At 35.6% G+C, this 20,582-nt stretch overlaps 1 protein-coding gene across 1 annotated transcript in view; it reads right to left on the reverse strand.

Annotated features, from left to right (window-relative positions):
- The window catches only part of CATSPERE (catsper channel auxiliary subunit epsilon), a 247,561-nt gene that overhangs the window by 138,936 nt on the left and 88,043 nt on the right, over positions 1–20,582 (reverse strand). Inside the window, exon 9 of the mRNA XM_060088382.1 lies at positions 1,303–1,795. Within this exon, the coding sequence (XP_059944365.1) occupies positions 1,303–1,795 (493 nt within the window). The remainder of the gene's footprint in view (positions 1–1,302; positions 1,796–20,582) is intronic.

Consider the following 20,582-nt stretch of genomic DNA (forward strand, 5'->3'; position numbering starts at 1 on the left):
TCTTTTTTCCTATATCAACTTGGATTTATTAATATTTATGGATGACGATTGATATCTTTCTTTAAGTCTGAAAAAGTCTCAGCTCTTTCTCTTTCTTGCTAAAATTTCATTTTGGAATTCTGGTTAGATATACATTGAATCTTCTCTTTCTCATTCTTTGTTTCATCTCTCTTACCCTCTTTTCCTTGGCTTCTCCCTTTCTCCCAGTTTTTCATTTTGTTTGATTTCTTCTTATCTACTTCCCAATGCACTAGTTATTTTTGTTGTATCCAATCTTCTATTTAAGGTGATCATTGAATTTTACATTTCAATTTTTGTTAGTTTTATCTAGGTTATATTTTAACATTTATTTTTACATATTTAAAAATTTCAAAATAGAATCTACATACAGAAAATTGACCAAATATAGATAAATAAATAAATAGCTGGAAGATTGATCACAAAGCAGAAATCTGTGTAATAGCTACCTAGATTAAGAAATAAAATATAATCAGAACTCCCAAATATCACACATGCTTCCTCCCAATCACTACATCTTTTCTTTCCAGGATAACCATTATCCTAAATTTTATGGTAATGATTTCCTTGCTTTTAGTTTTACTCATTGCCTTGTCATTTGATAGATTCTTTTTTTCTCATGCTTTCCATTTTCTTTTCCATTTATTTAAATCTATTAAAGATATTTTAGATTCATTTTATTCTCTGTTGTTGGTGGTACACCTCTGTAAAGAGGTCTCTGAGAAGCTAGGTCAGAAAGATAGCATTATTTACAAGCATAAATAACTCTACTGGGACTTCCCTGGTGGTCCAGTGGTAAAGAATCTGACTTACAATGCAGGGGAGTGGGTTTGATCCCTGGTCAGGGAACTAAGATCCCACATGCCACGGGGCAACTAAGTCCATGTGCCACAACTACTGAGCTCATATGCCTCAACTAGAGAGCCTGTGTGCCATGAGCTACAGAGCCCACATGCTCTGGAAACCATGCACCACAACTACAGAGCCCACATGCCCTGGAGCCTACCCTCCACAACTAGAGAAGAGAAAACCTGCACGCCGCAACTAGAGAGACACCCATGTGCCACAACAAAAGATCTTGCATGCCTCAACAAAGATCCCGTGTGCTGCAACTAAGACCCGATGCAGCCAAAAATAAATAAAAAAAATAAAAAATAAATCTTAAAAAAATAATTCTACAAAGAGCTGCATAATATAGTCTCTGATATATCACTGTATTATACAGTATGGTAATATATCTAAATGTGCAGGTATAATATACATATATGTAATCTTTTTACTAACCTTCAATAAATAGTTGATCCAACACCATTTTCTTGATGTAATGCCAATAATTCCGCCATCAGGGAGATTTACATTGCTTCCCAGTCCTTTAAATGCATTATAATTTTTAAAGTAAAGAATACCATTTATTAAAAAAAATATTCCATCCTGTGATAGGGTCACATCAGACACACTGTGTCTTTCATCATCAGTCAGAATGTTTGGAGGCACTCTGATTCTGGTCCAAGTACGGAATGAATCATTTGTCTGAAAGGTCTCCATATCAGCTACCACAACAACTAATGAAGGAACACAAGCAGCCCAGTCTGCCATTAACTGACTACCCTGTGGTGAAGAGATTGGTAAAAACCCAGGAATCTCAGGTATTGTTAACAAAGAAAAAGTCAGCAGGAAAAAATTATCTGCAACAAAGCAATCGTAAAAAGCCACTTGATTTCCTCTAATCTCCTTTATCACATCATCTTCTGTCATCGGTATCGAGATATGCCATGTCCTAAGAAGAGAAAAATAGAAAATATAAGAATAAAATGCACCCCCTCCTTCTCATCCATCTTGCATGGTGCTGATGTTTATCATCTTTTATAAAATTTTTTATTTTTATCAACATAAGTCTGCGTAAAACAAAACAAATAGTACTAAAACATTACCACTGCCCCATTTCTCCTCATTCCTCACTTTAGTTCCCAAAGAAAAAGTTTTGACTCTTACAGCTCTTTGTCCTGGAATGTGTCTCCATATTCTCAAACAATTTTTTTTTTTTTTTTTTTTGTGGTACGCGGGCCTCTCACTGTTGTGGCCTCTCCCATTGCGGAGCACAGGCTCCGGACGCACAGGCTCAGTGGCCATGGCTCATGGGCCTAGCCGCTCCGTGACATGTGGGATCTTCCCAGACTGGGGCATGAACCCGTGTCCCCTGCATCGGCAGGTGGACTCTCAACCACTGCACCACCAGGGAAGCCCTCAAACAAATATTCTTATACTGTTCTCTTAGTATATAATTTTATACATTATTGGCTTCTTATATGACAAATGAAAATGTATCTGTCTCATAATACCTACCCAAACATCTCCTCTTCTCTCAAGTTAATATCACAGTGTTTAGCTAAATGTATAGTATTTACTTTGTTATTAATATATATTGTTTACTACTGAGAAATGTTTAATTATGTTTTCTTATATTTATGTTTATTTACAATATTTCTCCTAAAGTTAATAATTATTTCATTTAAAAATGTGTTTAGTTTTCTAAGTTTTCCAGTAGGTAATTAAAAAAGTGCTCCATAATATTTTCCATGTGGTAAATGCAGAGGTAATCTAGTACTTGTTTCCTGGAGTTTCCCTTTATTACTCTCTGAGTTGAAGCCACCATTTACTGGGTCCAATCGTTTGATCTTTCTTGTTTTGTTAAAACACATTTTTCAGTTCCTCTCTGTTAAAGGGTATGAGAACGTAATGTTTTTGAGACCCTGAATCCCCCAAATATATCTATTTTACATACCTGCTAGATAGTTTGGCTAGGTAGAGACTTCAGAACTTTGAGGGCGTTTTCACCAGCCTCACGTATTTAGCTTTAGTAATGGGGAAGTCAGATGACACATTGACTCTTGTGATTCAAATGAGTTGCCTTTCTATACGTTTTTAAGATTGTCCTTTTTTTTCTTTATATTCTAAAATTTGACAGAGCTGGGTCTATCTTTTGAAGTAGACACAGAGGAATTTGTGAAAACAAGCACTCTGACATGTATCTTAAAACTTATGAAAAGTTCTAAGGAGAGTTTCTCAGCAGGGCAATCCAGGAGACATCAGGCTAGAGGATGTTCAGTAAATGCTTCTTGAGTTTCCTATTTCCTCAAAGAATACACACTTGGTTGTGGTGATGGCATTCTTACCACTCAGAATGAGGTCCTTCCAGGGGAAGGGAGCCCCATGCTGGGCCAGTTGTAGGAATGTCATCAAACCTCTATGCCCTAAATCATGGCACCATTAAACTTGGTGCAATTACTGCTTTGGGCAAACCACACCAGTGACTCTAACATTGGTTTCAAGCACATTTTAAAAAAATCACCAGTATCATTTTGTTATTGTCCACTGGCTACATAATAATCTCATATACACAGCCACAGTACAATTATGTATTGGTGACTATTTTGTTTGAATGGATAATTGGTTATCTACAAGGCCCAGGAAGGATCCAGCACTCAAGACCTGGCCACGGCATACTGAGCTTTTCAGTTTCCCATGTCTATCATTTTGTTTTCAAACCTTTGATTTTTTTAAAAAAAATTATGACTACAGTTATACACTTTTCAACTTTTTCTTACTTGTTTCTCACTTTATAGCATCTTAATCTTCTTTTATGTGTATAATATCTTCTCTTATTTCTGTGAAGACACTATTTATATTTTTTGTGAACTTTTCTTTTGCTGCCTGCTGTGTGCTATTTCCCCTGAAGTCAGCGGTTCTGTTTATTGATTTAGGTCTCTTACATTCATGTTGGAGGCTTTCTGTAACTGGTCGCCCTTGGCTGTCCATTAATATTTACAAGAGTACACATGGGACCTAATGAAACTTCAAAGCTTTTGCACAGCAAAGGAAACCATAAACAAGACGAAAAGACAACCCTCAGAATGGGAGAAAATATTTGCAAATGAAGCAACTGACAAAGGATTAATCTCCAAAATTTATAAGCAGCTCATGCAGCTCAATAGCAAAAAAACAAACAACCCAATCCAAAAATGGGCAGAAGACCTAAATAGACATTTCTCCACAGAAGATATACAGACAGCCAACAAACACATGAAAGGATGCTCAACATCTTTACTCATTAGAGAAATGCAAATCAAAACTACAATGAGATATCATCTCACACCAGTCAGAATGGCCATCATCAAAAAACCTAGAAACAATAAATGCTGGAGAGGGTGTGGAAAAAAGGGAACACTCTTGCACTGCTGGTGGGAATGTGAATTGGTACAGCCACTATGGAGAACGGTATGGAGGTTCCTTAAAAAACTACAAATAGAACTACCATATGACCCAGCAATCCCACTACTGGGCATATACCCTGAGAAAACCATAATTCAAAAAGAGACATGTACCAAAATATTCATAGCAGCCCTATTTACAATAGCCCGGAGATGGAAACAACCTAAGTGTCCATCATCGGATGAATGGATAAAGAAGATGTGGCACATATATACAATGGAATATTACTCAGCCATAAAAAGAAATGAAATTGAGCTATTTGTAATGAGGTGGATGGACCTAGAGTCTGTCATACAGAGTGAAGTAAGTCAGAAAGAGAAAGACAAATACTGTATGCTGACACATATATATGGAATTTAAGAAAAAAATGTCATCAAGAACATAGGGGTAAGACAGGAATAAAGACACAGACCTACTAGAGCATGGACTTGAGGATATGGGGAGGGGGAAGGGTAAGCTGTGACAAAGTGAAAGAGCGGCATGGACATATATACACTACCAAACGTAAGGTAGATAGCTAGTGGGAAGCAGCCGCATAGCACAGGGAGATCAGCTCGGTTCTTTGTGACCGCCTGGAGGGGTGGGATAGGGAGGGTGGGAGGGAGACGCAAAAGGGAGGGGATATGGGAACATATGTATATGTATAACTGATTAAATTTGTAAAATAAAAAAAAAATAAAAATAAAAAAACAAAACAAAACAAAAAAAATTTACAAGAGTAGCAGTAACAAGTGGTGAGACAGCTTTGAGGAATACCCCTTACTCCCACTGTGCCCCACTCTGCTTCTCTCCTCCTGATTCTAAATTTAAGTTAAGTATTTCTGACCAGTTAATCCAAAGAAGAATCCTCTAGCCTGCCAGGAGGATATATGCTAGGTTTCCATATTCAGGGAGCATGACTGCAGGCACCCTGGGGATTTCCAATTACTTCAGAATTCCCTTCTGCAAGCTCTTAATTAACAGAATTACTGTGCTCTACTAAGTCAGTTACCAGTTCTCTCTGTGCTTTCTATCTTCTGTGCTTGCTTCCTTTCCCATTGTTTGGTTTCATAGGCTTGCAACTTTAAAAACGTTTCTCCTTGTTATTTTAGCAAGATTATGGAAGAGAATAGAGATATATAAATATATTTAATCTGCCATGTTTTAACTTATCTGCTCTAAACTGAATTACATTAAATCATGTTCTGCTTAGAAATTTCAGTGGCCCCTAAATTATATCCAGCAAAAATTCAAATTATTCCAATACTTTTCATGGAAGCTTCATTTTTTTCCTATTCAATTTCACTTGCCATATTCTATTTCAGGTGTGTTCTTTTTTAATAAACTAATCTAATATTAATTTTTTAAAATTAATTAACTTATTTTTGGCTGTGTTGGGTCTTCGTTCCTGTGCGTGGGCTTTCTCTAGCTGCAGCGAGCGGGGGCTACCCTTCCTTGTGGTGCACGGGCTCCTCATTGCCGTTGCTTCTCTTGTTGCAGATCACAGGCTCTAGGTGCATGGGCTTCAGTAGTTGTGGTGCATGGGCTCAGTAGTTGTGGTGCATGGGCTTAGTTGCACTGCAGCATGTGGGATCTTCCTGGACCAGGGCTTGAACCCATGTCCCCTGCATGGGCAGGCAGATTCTTAACCACTGTGCCACCAGGGAAGTGCCAGGTGTGTTCTTTTTTTTTGCCTTCCAAACCGTTTGTACCCCTCCCTTCTCTTACAGCACCCAGTCTCTTTTCTCCATCTCTATATTCTACTGGTCCTTCAAGTCCTGCTCAAGAATTATTTCTTCTAATTTGCTTTCTTGTTTTACCACAAAATATATCTTTTATAAGGACAATATTTTCTAAACCCAAATTCATCAATCGACTTATGTAGATTTTTTAAATGGCATCCAAGGCAACATTCTTTAAATGGATATTTGACATTCTGTACATATGCATATTTTATTTCTATTTCTTTTAAAATATCATTTATTTACTAATATTTAAAACAAAATAATAAATCATGTTATACAAGAGTATATGATACAAAACACACACCTTAAAGAATAATATCAAGATGAACACCTGCGTAATAATCACCCATATCAAGAATCAGAACATTGCCAGTAACTTGGAAATTTCCTGTATGTCTCTTCTTTCCCCCTCTTCCACCCACTCACATATAGTCACTGGCCTGATTTTTTAAAATACTGAGATATAATTGACATATAACATTTTATTAGCTTTAGGTGTACAGTATAATGATCTGACATTTTAATATATTGCAAAATGATCACCACAGTAAGTCTAGTTAATGTCCATCACCATACATAGCTACAAATTTTTTTTGTGATAAGAACTCTTAAGATCTACTCTCTTATTAACTTTCAAATATATAATATAATATTATTAAATAGAAAATAGAAATATAAAAATCCACTAGTATAGCTGGATACTTTAAAACTTCTCTATCAGTAGTTAATAGATCCAGCAGGCAGAAAATCAGTAAGGACATAGCTAAACTGAAGAGCACCATCAATCAACTGGATCTAATTGACATTTAAAGAATACTTCATCCTAAAACAGCAGAATACACATTCTTCTCAAGCTTATACGGAGTATTCACCAAGATGCACCATATTCTGGGCCACAAAACACTCCTTAAAAAATTAGAAATCATCAAATATGCTCTCATATCACAATGCACTTAAGCTAGAAGTCAATAACAGAAAGATACCTGAAGTTTCCCTAAGTATCTGGAGATTAAACAACAAACTTCTAAGTAATATATGGATCAAGGAAGAAATCTCAAGTGAGATTTTAAAATATTTGGAAATAAATGAAAATACAACTTATCATATTTGGGAGATGACCTGAAAGCAGTGTGTAGAGGGAAATTTACAACATGGAATGCATACACTAGAAAATAAGAAAGAACTAAATATCAATAATCTAAGCTTCCACCTTGAGAAACTAGAGATAGAAAAGCAATATAAACCTACAGCAATCAGAAGAAAAATAATAATAAAAATTAGAGCAGAAATCAGCAAATTGAAATCAGAAAAGCAGTAGAGAGAATCAATGAAACCAAAAGCTGGTTCTTTGAAAAGATCAATAAAATCAAACTTCTAGCTGAGCTAAGAAAGAAAGACAAAGGACACAAATTACTAATATCAGAAATTAAAATGGGCCATCACTACTGATCTCCTGGACATTAAAGAGTAATAAAGGAATACTCCTTATTCAATGGACAATTCTATGCCCACAAATTTGATAACTCAGATGAAATGGACCAATTGAAAGATACAACATATGAAAAATCACACAAAGAAAAATAATGTGAATAGGGATATATGCATTAAATAAAATAAATAAATAACAAATTACCTTCCAAAACAAAAAGCACCAGGCCCAGATGGGTTCACTGGTGAATTCTAACATTTAAGGAATATAGGGTGTCAATACTCTATAATCTCTTCCAGAAAATAGAAGCAGAGGCAATAATTCCCAACTTATTCTATGAGATCAGCATTACTCTAACACCAAAACCAGATAAAGACATTACAGATAAAGCTACAGACATTTAAATCCACTAATGTGTAAAAAGAATTATTTACCACGACCAAATGGGATTTATTCCAGTTACGCAAGTCTGGTTTGACATTAAAAATCATTTAATATAATCCATCACATAAACAGGCTAATGAAGAAAAAGCATATAATCATATCAGTAGATGCAGTAAAAGCATTTGACAACATCCAACACCCACTCATGATGCAAACTAGCAACAGAGGGCGAGCTTTGTTAACTTGATAAAGGAGCATCTACAAAAACATACAAAAAACTTAATGGTGAGAAATTAGATGCTTTCCTCCTAAGAACAGGAACAAGGCAAAGATTTCTATTCAACACCATACTGGAAGTTCTAGCTAACACAATAAGACAAGAAAATGAAATAAAAGTTTTACAAGATTGGGAAGGAAGTAACAAAATGTTCTTTGTTTACAGATAGCATGATTATCTATGAAGAGAATCCCAAAGAACAGACAAAAAAATTCCTGGAACTAATAAGCAATTATAGCAAGGTTTCAGGATACAAGGTCAATTCCCATGCTTTAAAAAACTAGTTTACCACATATATGTATTAATAAACTACATATTATTTAATTTTTCAACTTTTTGCATTTTATATAAGTGGAATCATACTGTACTTTTCTTCCATGACTTGCTTTTTTCATTCAATATTATGTTTGTGAAATACATTCATGTTGATTTGTGTTGCTGTGTTTGATTTCTTTTTCACAGCTGTATAATGTATATACTCTATAGCATAATTATACTAGATAATGCTTATCCATTTCTCTATGAATGGAAATTAGTGTTTCAATTTTTTTCCTATTAGAAACAATGCTGCTGCAAATATACTTTCACACATCTCTTGATGCACCTGTGCATGGATTTCTCTAAGGTATATACTGGTGTTGAATTGCTGAACCATTTGATATATGAATCTTCAACTTTGGCTGACAGCGTAAAAATCTCTTTCAAATTGTTTATGTCAATTTATACTTCTACTAGCAATGTATGTAAGTGTTCCCATTGATGCACATTTCCATAGTTTGAATGTCTGTGTGTGTTCAGAATTCGTATATTGAAATCCTAATGTCCAACGCGATGGTAATAACAAGTGGAGCCTTAGAGAGGTGCTTAAGTCATGAGGGTAGAACTCTCATAAGTGGGATTAATGCCCTTGTAAAAGAGGCCCAAGAGAGCTCCCCAGCCTGTTCCACCAGGTGAGGATACAATGAAAATTCTGACACCCAGAAGAGGGCCTTCAAGCAACCACACTGGCACCCTGATCTCAGACTTCCAGCCTCCAGAACTGTGAAAAATAAACTGTTGTTTATAAGTCACCCAGTTAATGATATTTTGTTATAGCAGCCTGAATGCTGAAACATATTTTCACCAACAGTCTGAAATGTTAACATATTTATCAATCTGGTGTGTGTAAAATAGACCTTTCTGGGATATTAATATTTTTCTCTAATTGTTAATAAAGTCAAACATCATTTCATGTACCTATTAATGAGTTGTTTATCAAATCTTTGCTTTTATAATTTGAGGTACTTTTATTGATTATAGAATATTTTCCCTATCCTGAGGCAATAAAGATATTTTCCTATCTCTTTTTAAAAGTTTTTCAGGGGCTTCCCTGGTGGCACAGTGGTGGAGAGTCCGCCTGCTGATGCAGGGGACACGGGTTCATGCCCCGGTCCGGGAAGATCCCACATGCCGCAGAGCGGCTGGGCCCGTGAGCCATGGCTGCTGAGCCTGCGCGTCCGGAGGCTGTGCTCCACAATGGGAGAGGCCACAGCAGTGAGAGGCCCATGTACCGCAAAAACAAAACAAAACAAAAAGTTTTTCAGTTTAGCCTTCCACATGTATGTCTTCTGAGGTTATTTTACTATTATTACCATCATTATTATTATTATTATTATTATTTTTGCGGTATGTGGGCCTCTCATTGTTGTGGTCTCTCCCGTTGCGAAGCACAGGCTCCGGACGCGCAGGCTCAGCAGCCATGGCTCACGGGCCCAGCCGCTCCGCGGCATGTGGGATCTTCCCGGACTGGGGCACGAACCCGTGTCCCCTGCATCGGCAGGCGGACCCTCAACGACTGCGCCACCAGGGAAGCCCCATCATCATTATTATTAATCTCAGATTATTTTAATGTATGATATGAGGTAAGAATAAAGTAAAGCTTCATTCTGTCCCTATTAAGATGATCAGGTAGTTTTCTCTTTTAATCTATTAATGTAGTAAATTACATTAAAACATTTAAAATATTATACTACTAACCTTGCACTTCTGGTATAAACCAACTTGATTATATGTCATATCTCTTTTCATATATTGGTGGATTTATTTTACTAATATTTTATTCAGAGTTTTGTATCTAAGTTCATGAATGAGATAAGCCTATAATTTTTCTTTCTCATACAGACCTTGCCTGAATTGGCATATGATAATTTGCTAACTTCATTTTGCAATTTAGGATTGGAATGATCTGTGCTAGTGCTCTCTCCCCCTCCCTAAAGATTGTTAAATACTGATTAAGTTTCTTTGCTCAACTTCTATATTTCCTTTTGAGTCACCTTTAAAAAACTGTATTTTTCTAGAATGTTTTATCTTTAAGTTTTCAAATGTATTGGTCTATAACTGTTTATGTATCTGCTACATCTCTAAAGTATGTTTGTTTTTAAAAACCTAGATTAGTCTTTCCACATTTTTTCACATTACTTGTTCATGTAAAACCTTTTATCTCAACTCAATGCCACCTCTAAGATGTTATCTAAATGGATCTCTCTGTATTATCACCTAGTGTATTTCGTTCATAGTTCTTCATACAACATATTATATTGTTTACATATTGTTAATTATCCATTTCCCATCTTAGAATTTGAATTAGAATAAGTTGAATTCCCAATTAAAATTTGAATACAGAAGGTAGGGACCTTGACCATACCCCTAGTTTCTAACAGTAGCTTGATTAGTAGATGTACAACAAACATGTGTTGAAACAATTGTGGAAACCAATTGACATACATGTGCCAAAAAATTAAGTTAAATCTATACTTATTCTGTATCTAGTTACCATAAAGTTGAATTTCTTTTTTTATTAGCTAGACATATAACATTTTATTTTATTAAAGTACAGTTGACATACAATATTATGTTCATTTCAGGTGTACAACATAGTGATCTGACAATCAAATAAATAACAAAATGATCACCATGATAAATCTAGTAACTATCTGTTACCAAAATAATTACAGTATGATTGACTATATTACTTATACTGTATATTACATCCCTGTGACTTATTTTATAACTACAGGTTTGTACCTCTTAATTCCCTTCCCTTATTTCTCTTTCTAATAATTTTGCTACTAGTGTATAGAAATGCAACAGCTTTTTATATGCTAATTTTGTTTCCTGCATCTTTATTGAATTTATTTTTTAGTTCTAATAGTATTTTGGTGGGATCTATAGTATTTTTAATATATATAATACCATGTCATCTGCAAACGGTTTTACTTTTTCCTTTCCAATATGGATTCATTTTATTTATTTTTAATGTCTGATTGCTGTGGATAAGACTTTTAATACTATGTTGATGAAAGTGGAGAGAGTGGGCATCCTTGTGCTGTTTCTGATCTTAGGGAAATGTTTTCAGCATTTCACCGAGTATGATATTAGCTGTGGGTTTGTCATATGTGGCCTTTATTATGTTCAGGTATGTTTCTTTTATACCCACTTTGTTCAGAGTCTTTATCATAAATGGAATTTGTGAAAAGTTCTCTTCTGCATCTATTGAGATGATCACATGATTTTTATCCTTCATTTCATTAACGTGGTATATCTCATTGATTGATTTGTGGATCTTGAATCACCCTTGTTTTCCCAGGATAAATCTCACTTGATTATGGTGTATGATCCTTTTAATGAATTATTGAATTTGGTTTGCTAATATTTTGTTGAGTAATTTTGCATCTGTGTTCACTAGTGATATTGACTTGTAATTTTCTTGTTTGTAATGTCTGTTTGGTTTTAGTATCAAGGTGATGCTGGCCTCATTGAATTAGTTCCTGCTCAATTTTTTTGAATAGTTTGAGAAGAATATTTATTAAGTCTTCATTAAATGTTCTGTAGAATTCACCTGTAAAGCTGTCTAGTCCTGGACTTTTGTTTGTTAGAATTTTTTGATTACTGATTCAATTTCATTACTAGTGATTGGTCTATGCAGATTTTCTATTTCTTCCTGATTCAATCTTAGAAGATTGTATGTTTTTAGGAATTTATCCATTTCTTCCAGGTTGTCCTATTTGTTGGTGTATAATTTTTCATAGTAATTCCTTATAATATTTTGTATCTCTGTGGTGTCAGTTGTAAGTTCTCTTTTATTTCTGAGTTTATTTATCTGGGCCAACTGTCTTTTTTCTTGATGTGTCTGGCTAACGTTTTATCAACTTTGTTTATCTTTTCAAAGGACCAACTCTTCACTTCATTGACCCTTTCTTCCCTCCCTTCTTCCTTTTTTGCCTGTTTTATTTGTTTCCACACTCTGGTCATCACTATTTCTTTCCTTCTACTAACTTTGGGCTTTGTGTGTTCTTCTTTTTCTAGTTCCTTTAGGTGTAAGTTTAGGTTTTTTGTTGGTAATTTTTCTTCTTTCCTGATGTAGACCTGTATTGCTATAAACTTGTCTTTTAGAACTGCTTTTGCTGTGTCCTATAGACTTTATTTTTTAAAATAAATTTATTTATTTTATTTTTGGCTGTGTTGGGTCTTCGTTGCTGAGCACGGGCTTCCTCTAGTTGTGGCAAGTGGGGGCTACTCTTCGTTGTAGTGTGCAGGCTTCTCATTGTGGTGGCTTCTCTTGTGGAGCATGGGCTCTAGGCACACAGGCTTCAGTAGTTGTGGCACATGGGCTCAGTAGTTGTGGCACACGGGCTTAGTTGCTCCATGGCATGTGGGATCTTCCCAGACAGGGCTCGAACCTGTGTCCCCTGCATTGGTAGGTGGATTCTTAACCACTGTGCCAACAGGGAAGCCCCACCCCATAGACTTTAGAATATTGTATTTCCACTTTTATTTGTCTCAAGGTATTGGTTTATTTTCTTTGATATCTTCAGTGACCCAATGGTTGTTTAGACTCCATATGCTTGTGTTTCTTCTAGTTTCTTACTGTAGGTGATTTCTAGTCTCATACCACTGTGACTGGAAAAGAGGCTTGATATGATTTCCATCTTTTTAAATGTATTGAGGGCTTCCCTGGTGGCGCAGTGGTTGAGAATCTGCCTGCTAATGCAGGGGACACGGGTTCGAGCCCTGGTCGGGGAGGATCCCACATGCCGCAGAGCAACTAGGCCCGTGAGCCACAACTACTGAGCCTGCACGTCTGGAGCCTGTGCTCCGCAACAAGAGAGGCCGCCATAGTGAGAGGCCCGTGCACCGCGATGAAGAGTGGCCCCCGCTTGCCACAACTAGAGAGGGCCCTCGCACAGAAACGAAGACCCAACACAGCAAATAAATAACTAACTAACTAAATAAATAAGCTCCTACCCCCAACATCTAAAAAAAAAAAAAAGAATAACAGCTGATATTAAAAAAATGTATTGAGACTTCGTGTCATTACATGTAATCTATCCTGGAGAATATTCCACGTGTACTTGAAAGAATGTGTATTCTGATGTTTTTGGGTGGAATGCTTTGGATGCATCTCGTAAGGTAACCTGATTTAACGTGTCATTTTTTTCCCACATCTTTATTGGAGTATAAATGCTTTACAATGTTGTGTAAGTTTCTGCTGTATAACAAAGTGAATCAGCTATATGTATACATATACCCCATATCTCCTCCCTCTTGAGCCCCCCTCCCACCCTTCCTATCCCATCCCTCTAGGTCATCACAAAGCCTGGAGTTGATCTCCTTGTGCTATCCAGCAGCTTCCCACTAGCCATCCATTTTACATTTGGTACTGTATATATGTTAATTCTACTCTCTCACTCCATCCCAGCTTCCCCTTTCCCCTCGTGCCCTCAAGTCCATTCTGTACATCTGCATCTTTATTCCTGCCCTGCCACTAGGTTCATCAGTAGTGCTTTTTAAAATTCCATATATATGCATTAGCATACAGTATTTATTTTTCTCTTTCTGACTTACTTCACTCTGTATGACAGACTCTAGGTCCATTCACCTCACTACAAATAACTCAATTTCATTCCTTTTTATGGCTGAGTAATATTCCAATGTATATATGTGCCACATCTGCTTTATCCATTCATCTGTTGAGGGACATTTAGGTTGCTTCTATGTCCTGGTTATTGTAAATAGTGCTTCAGTGAACGTTGTGGTACATGTCTCTTTTTGAATTATGGTTTTCTCAGGGTATATCCCCAGTAGTGGGATTCTTGGGTCATATGATAGCTCTATCTTTAGTTTTTTGAGGAAAATCCATATTGTTCTCCATAGTGGCTGTATCAATTTACATTCCCACCAACAGTGCAAAAGGGTTCCCTTTTTATGTCAGTGTTTCCTTATTGGTTTTCTGGCTAGATAATCCATCCATTAATATAAGCGGTGTTTAAAGAACCCTACTGTTCTTGTATTACTGTGAATTTCTTCTGTTCTGTCTGTTAATATTTGCTTTATGTATTTAGGTGTTCCTATGTTGGGTGCATATATATTTATAAGTGTTATATATTCTTTTGGGATTGATCCCTTTATCATTATTTATGTTCTTTGTCTCTTATTACAGTCTGTGTTAAAGTTTATTTTGTCCGATATACATATTGCTACCCCCAGCTATCTTTTTGCTTCCGTTTGCATGGAATACAGGTATTCCTTGGAGATATTACAGGTTCAGTTCCAGACCATTGTGATAAAGCATATATTGCAATAAAGCAAATCACACGAATTTTTTCACTTCCCAATGCATAGAAATGTTATGTGTACACTTACTATAGTTTATTGAGTGTGCAACACCATTTTCTAAAAGAACAATGTACATATCTTAATTAAAAATATGTTATTGGTAAAAATTACAAACCAACATCTGAGTCTTCAGCTAATTGTAATAATTTTGCAATAGTAACATCACAGATCACTGATCAAAAACCACCATAACTTATATAATAATATTATATTAAATATAATCAACTAAATAATAATATAAATAATAATAATTAAAAGTTTGAAATATTGCAGGAATTACTAAAATGTGACCCAGAGACACAAAGTGATCAAATGTTGTTGGAAAAAATGGTACTGGTCTTGACAGATGCAGAGTTGCCAAAAGTCTTCAATTTGTAAAAAACACAATATCTGCAAAGTGCAATGAAGTAAAGCACAATAAAACAAAGTATGCCTGTATGTTTTTCCATCCCTTCACTTTCAGTCTGTGTGTGTTTCTTTAGATCTGAAGTGAGTCTCTTGTGGGCAGCATATATATGGATCTTGCTTTTAAATCCGTTCAGTCACTCCATGCCTTTTGATTGGAGCATTTAGTCCATTTCCGTTTAAAGTAATTATTGATAGATATGTATTTATGCCATTTTGTTAATTGTTTTCTGGTTATTTTTGTTGTTCTCTGTTCCTTTCTTCTTCTCTTATTCTCTTTCTTTGTATTTTAATGACTTTCTTTAGTATAACAGCTGTATTCCTTTCTCTTTATTTTTTGTGGCTCTATTATTGGTTTTTGGTTTGTGGTTACCATGAGGTTCTTTTTTTAAAAATTAATTAATTTATTTAATATTTTATTTTTGGCTGCATTGGGTCTTCATTTCTGTGCATGGGCTTTCTCTAGTTCCAGCAAGCAGGGGTTACTCTTCATTGCAGTGCGTGGGTTTCTCATTGTGGCGGCTTCTCTCGTTGTGGAGCATGGGCTCTAGCTGTGTGGGTTTCAGTAGTTGTGGCACAGGCTCAGTAGTTGTGGCACAGGGGCTTAGTTGCTCCATGGCATGTGGGATCTTTCTGGACCAGGGCTCGAACCCATAATCCTTGCATTGGCAGGCGGATTCTTAACCACGGTGCCACCAGGGAAGTCCATACCATGAGGCTTTTATATAACAATCTATGTACATAGCAGTCTATTTTAAGGTGATGCATGCTCTAAAGTGTTTGAGCATGTTCTAAAGACACTACATTTTACTCTCCCTCTCAAGGTTTTGTTTTTTACACCATCTTTTTGTTTTGTGTATTCCTTAAGTAATTATTAGTTTTGTCTTTTAACCTTCATACTGGCTTTATAGTTGGTTGATCTATTACCTTTACCATAGTCTTGCCTTTACCAATGATATTTTTTTCTTTCATAATTTTCATATTTCTACTTATGTTTTTTTTTCCGTTTAAAGAAGTCCTTTTAACATTTCTTGAAAGGTTAGTTTAGTTGTGATTAACTCCTTTAGCTTTTGCTTGTCTGGAAAACTCTTTAGCTCTCATTCAATTCTGAATGATAATCTTGTCAGATAAGGTATTCTTGGTTGTAAGTTTTTTCCTTTCAGTACTTTGAATATGTTGTGCCACTCCCTTCTGGCCTGTAAAGTTTCTGCTGAAAAGTTAGCTAATATTCTTATGGGGATTTCCTTGCATGTAAGTATTTGTTTTTCTCTTGCTGCATTTAAGATTCTCTCTTCATATTTTACTCTTGGCATTTTAATTATAATGTGTCTTGGTGTGGGCCACTTTGAGTTTATCTTGTTTGGGACTGTCATTCCTGGGCTTGAGACTATCCTTTCTCCATTGTATATTTTGGGTCCTTTGTCATCAATTAACTGACCATGAATACATGGGTTTATTTCTGGGCTCTTGATTCTGTACCATTAACCTATGTGTTTTTATGCACATACCATACTGTTTTGATCACTACATCTTTGTAATACAGTGTAATGTCAGGTAGTGTGATGCTTCCAGCTTTGTTCTTATTTCTCAAGATTCTTTGGTTATTTGAGGTCTTTTGCGGTTCCATACAAATTTTAGAATTGTTTGCTCTATTTCTGTAAAAATTGCCAATGGAATCTTGATAGGGATTGCATTGAATCTGTAGATTACTTTGGATGGTATGGACGTTTAAACAATATTAGTTCTCTATATGAGCATGTAATATATTTCCATTTATTTATGTCTTTGATTTTTTTCATCAATGTCTCATAGTTTTCAGTGTACAGATCTTTTACCACTTTGTTTAAATTTAATCCTATCTATTTTATTCTTTTGATGAAATTGTAAATGGGACTGTTTTCTTAGTTTCTCTTTCTGATAGTTCATTGTTAGTGTATAGAAATACAACTGATTTTTGTATATAGATTTTGTATCCTGAAATCTACTGAATTTTTAAATTAGTTCTCATAGTTTTTGGAGGAGTCTTTAGGGTTTTGTATACATAAGATCATGTCATTTATAAATAGAGACAGTTTTACTTCTTCCTTTCCAATTTAGGTGCCTTTTATTCTATTTTTTGCCTAATTGCTCTGGCTAGGTCTCACAGTTCTATGTTGAATGTAAGTGGTGAGGGAGGGCCTCCTTGTCTTTTTCCTGACCCTAGAGAAAAAGTTTCCAGCTTTTCGCCATTGATTATAAGGTTTACTGTGAACTTGTCATATATGGCCTTTATTATATTCACCTTTATTATGTATGTTCCCTCTATACTCACTTTCTTGACAGTTTTTATCATGAATTGATGATAAAATTTGCCAAATGATCTTTCTGTATCTATTGAGATAAACATATGATTTTTATCCTGCATTTTGTTAATCTGTTGTATTACACTGATGATTGATCGTGTGTGTTGAACCACCCTTGCATCCCTGAAATGAATCCCTTGATCATGGTGTATGAACCTTTAAAGGTATAGTTAAATTTGGTTTTCTCGAGAATTTTTACATTTATATTCATCAGGTATTGGCCTAACATTTTCTTTTCTTTTAGTGTTCTTTTCTGGTTTTGGTATCAGGGTAATTTTAGCCTTGAAAAATGAGTTTGGAAGATTTCCCTCCTCTTCTATTTTTTGGAAGAGTTTGAAAAGGATTGGTAGTAAGTCTTCTTTAAATATTTGGTAGAATTCACCACAAAGTATTCTTAAATAAACATACATATACAAATACTTTACATACTCATGCTAGTATTTCTATAGAAAAAATTCTTAGAAGTGGGAATGTTAAGTCATAGGTTATATTTATTTAAAATATACATTCTTCAGCAATCTCCCTCCTTTACTTTTATTTATTTATTTATTTATTTATTTATTTTTTCGGTATGCGGGCCTCTCACTGTTGTGGCCTCCCCCGTTGCGGAGCACAGGCTCCGGACGCGCAGGCTCCGGACGCGCAGGCTCAGCGGCCATGGCTCACGGGCCCAGCCGCTCCGCGGCATATGGGATCCTCCCAGACCGGGGCACGAACCCGTATCCCCTGCATCGGCAGGCGGACTCTCAACCACTTGCGCCACCAGGGAGGCCCCTACTTTTATTTTTAAAATAAAAATATTTTAAACGAGTCTATATTTTTCAACTTACCTGTTTTACCAATTCACACTCCCAATATTTCCCTATGTTCTCCCCAAACCTAATCTCCTTCTCCATCTTCTTCTTCACTTCCTCCTCTCCTCTCCAGAAATCTTCTTCCTTCCCTTCCTCCTCCTGCTCACTCTGTTACGTTTTTCTTATTATTACCCTTCTTCCTTTGGTCATATCACATTTGTTGGGATTATAAATACAATGTGGGAGAACAAGTAAAAATAGGCATGCTTTTATTTTTCATGATGTAATGAGAATAATTCATGTTTTATCAATTAACTTGGTCTCTGATATGTATATTTAAGTTAAGCATATTTTCTCCTAATTCCAACTTATTAACCATTTATAAAGTCAAAAATGCATGTTAGATTTTATCAAAAACTCTTTTCATACTTATTGTAAATAATTATGTCATTTTTTCCCTTTAATCTATTACTATAGTAAATTACATTAATTTCCTAATGTTGAAACATCTTTGCATATGTAACCACACTCTAGTTTTAAAGTCATTTTGAAAAATAAAGTGGTGTTGATTTTAATATAGTAACAAGGCATCTATATTAAAAGAAAAATTAACATATTCTTGAGCTCTGTCTGCCCAATTTTTTATATTTGAACTATGCTAGCCTTACATAATGAATTGAAAAGATTTCCATATTCTTAAACATATGTTATATAGTTTGAATAATAAAGAGATTGTTATTTTATGACAATAGCCTTAGGAGAATTTACTCACAAAACCATCTGGGCTTGATGCCTTGAAGAAGGAGATTAATTTTATTACCATTTCAATTTTATATATCTTTAAAAGATAAAAACTTTCTCAAAAACAAGTGACATGACAGTCATCACATAATATTTTAACATTAGTTCCTGAATATCTAAATATCCAGACAGTATTTAAGTTAAATATTTTTTAATTTATAGGTTCCTCCACCCCCCCCCCCTCTCTTTTTTTCTTTGTAATTTAGTTTTTGAAGGAATGAGTTTACTGGGTAATATTTTTAAATATAAAACAACAAGGTTGGTCATGTGCATGCCCAAGACCGTGCCTTTTGACGGATGACCTCAGGGGCTTCATATTGTGGGGGAAATAAACTTCACTAAAATAGTCCAGTCAATCACTAAACAAATAAACAAGGAAACAAAAAATAACAATCCATTAGAGGGACTAAACAGTAGATTTGAAATGTCAGGAGAAAGAACTACTGAACTTGCAGGATGATTGAGATTATGCAATCCAAAGAAGAAACAGAGGAAAAAAATTAAAGAAAAATGTGTAAAATCTCAGTGAAATGTGTGATATCATTAACTGCATCAACATATATGTAGCTGGAGTGTCAGAAGAAAAGGAGAGAAAAAAAGGAGGAGGGAAAAATTTGAACAATAGCTGAAAACTTCCCAAATTTGATGAAAATCAATGTATATATTTAAGGAGCTCAACAAACTCCAGGTAGGATCTATACAAAGAGATTCACACACTTAACAAATCATAGCAAAAATGTTGAAAGCCAAAGTAAAGGAAAATCTGAAAAGCAGCAGGAAAAAATCAACACATTACAAAGAAGGAACACTCCCTCACCCAACACACACCCCAAATTAAAAGCTGACTTCTTATAAGAAATAATGGAGGGCAGAGGCAGTGGAATCACATATTTAAAGTGTGGAGAGAAAAAAGTCAACAGAAATTCTATATCCAGCAAAACTTTTTTTCAAAAATGAAGTAGAAAGTAAAACTTTTCCAGATACACAAAAAGAAGAGAACTTGTCATAGAAAATCTGTGTTATAAGAAATACTAAAGGAAGTTCTTCAGGTTGAAAGCAAGACACAGCACACAGTAATTCAAATCCACATTAAAAAAACACACAAAAAAAAACAATGGTAAAAGAGTATAAATGGGGCTTCCCTGGTGGCGCAGTGCTTGAGAATCCACCTGCCAATGCAGGAGACACGGGTTCAAGCCCTGGTCTGGTAAGATCCCACATGCCGCAGAACAACTAAGCCTGTGCACCATAACTACTGAGCCTGCGCTCTAGAGACCACGAGCCACAACTGCTGAGCCCGTGCACCACTACTACTGAAGCCCATGCACCTAGAGCCCATGCTCTGCAATGAGAAGCCACCATGATGAGAAGCCTGTGCACCGCAACAAAGAGTAGCCCCCACTCGCCGCAACTAGAGAAAGCCATGCGCAGCAATGAAGACCCAACACAGCCTCCCCAAAAGAGTATAAATGTATGTTTCTCCGT

Source organism: Mesoplodon densirostris, chromosome 2 (genome assembly GCF_025265405.1).
Source record: "Mesoplodon densirostris isolate mMesDen1 chromosome 2, mMesDen1 primary haplotype, whole genome shotgun sequence".
NCBI classification, from domain to species: Eukaryota; Metazoa; Chordata; class Mammalia; order Artiodactyla; family Ziphiidae; genus Mesoplodon; species Mesoplodon densirostris.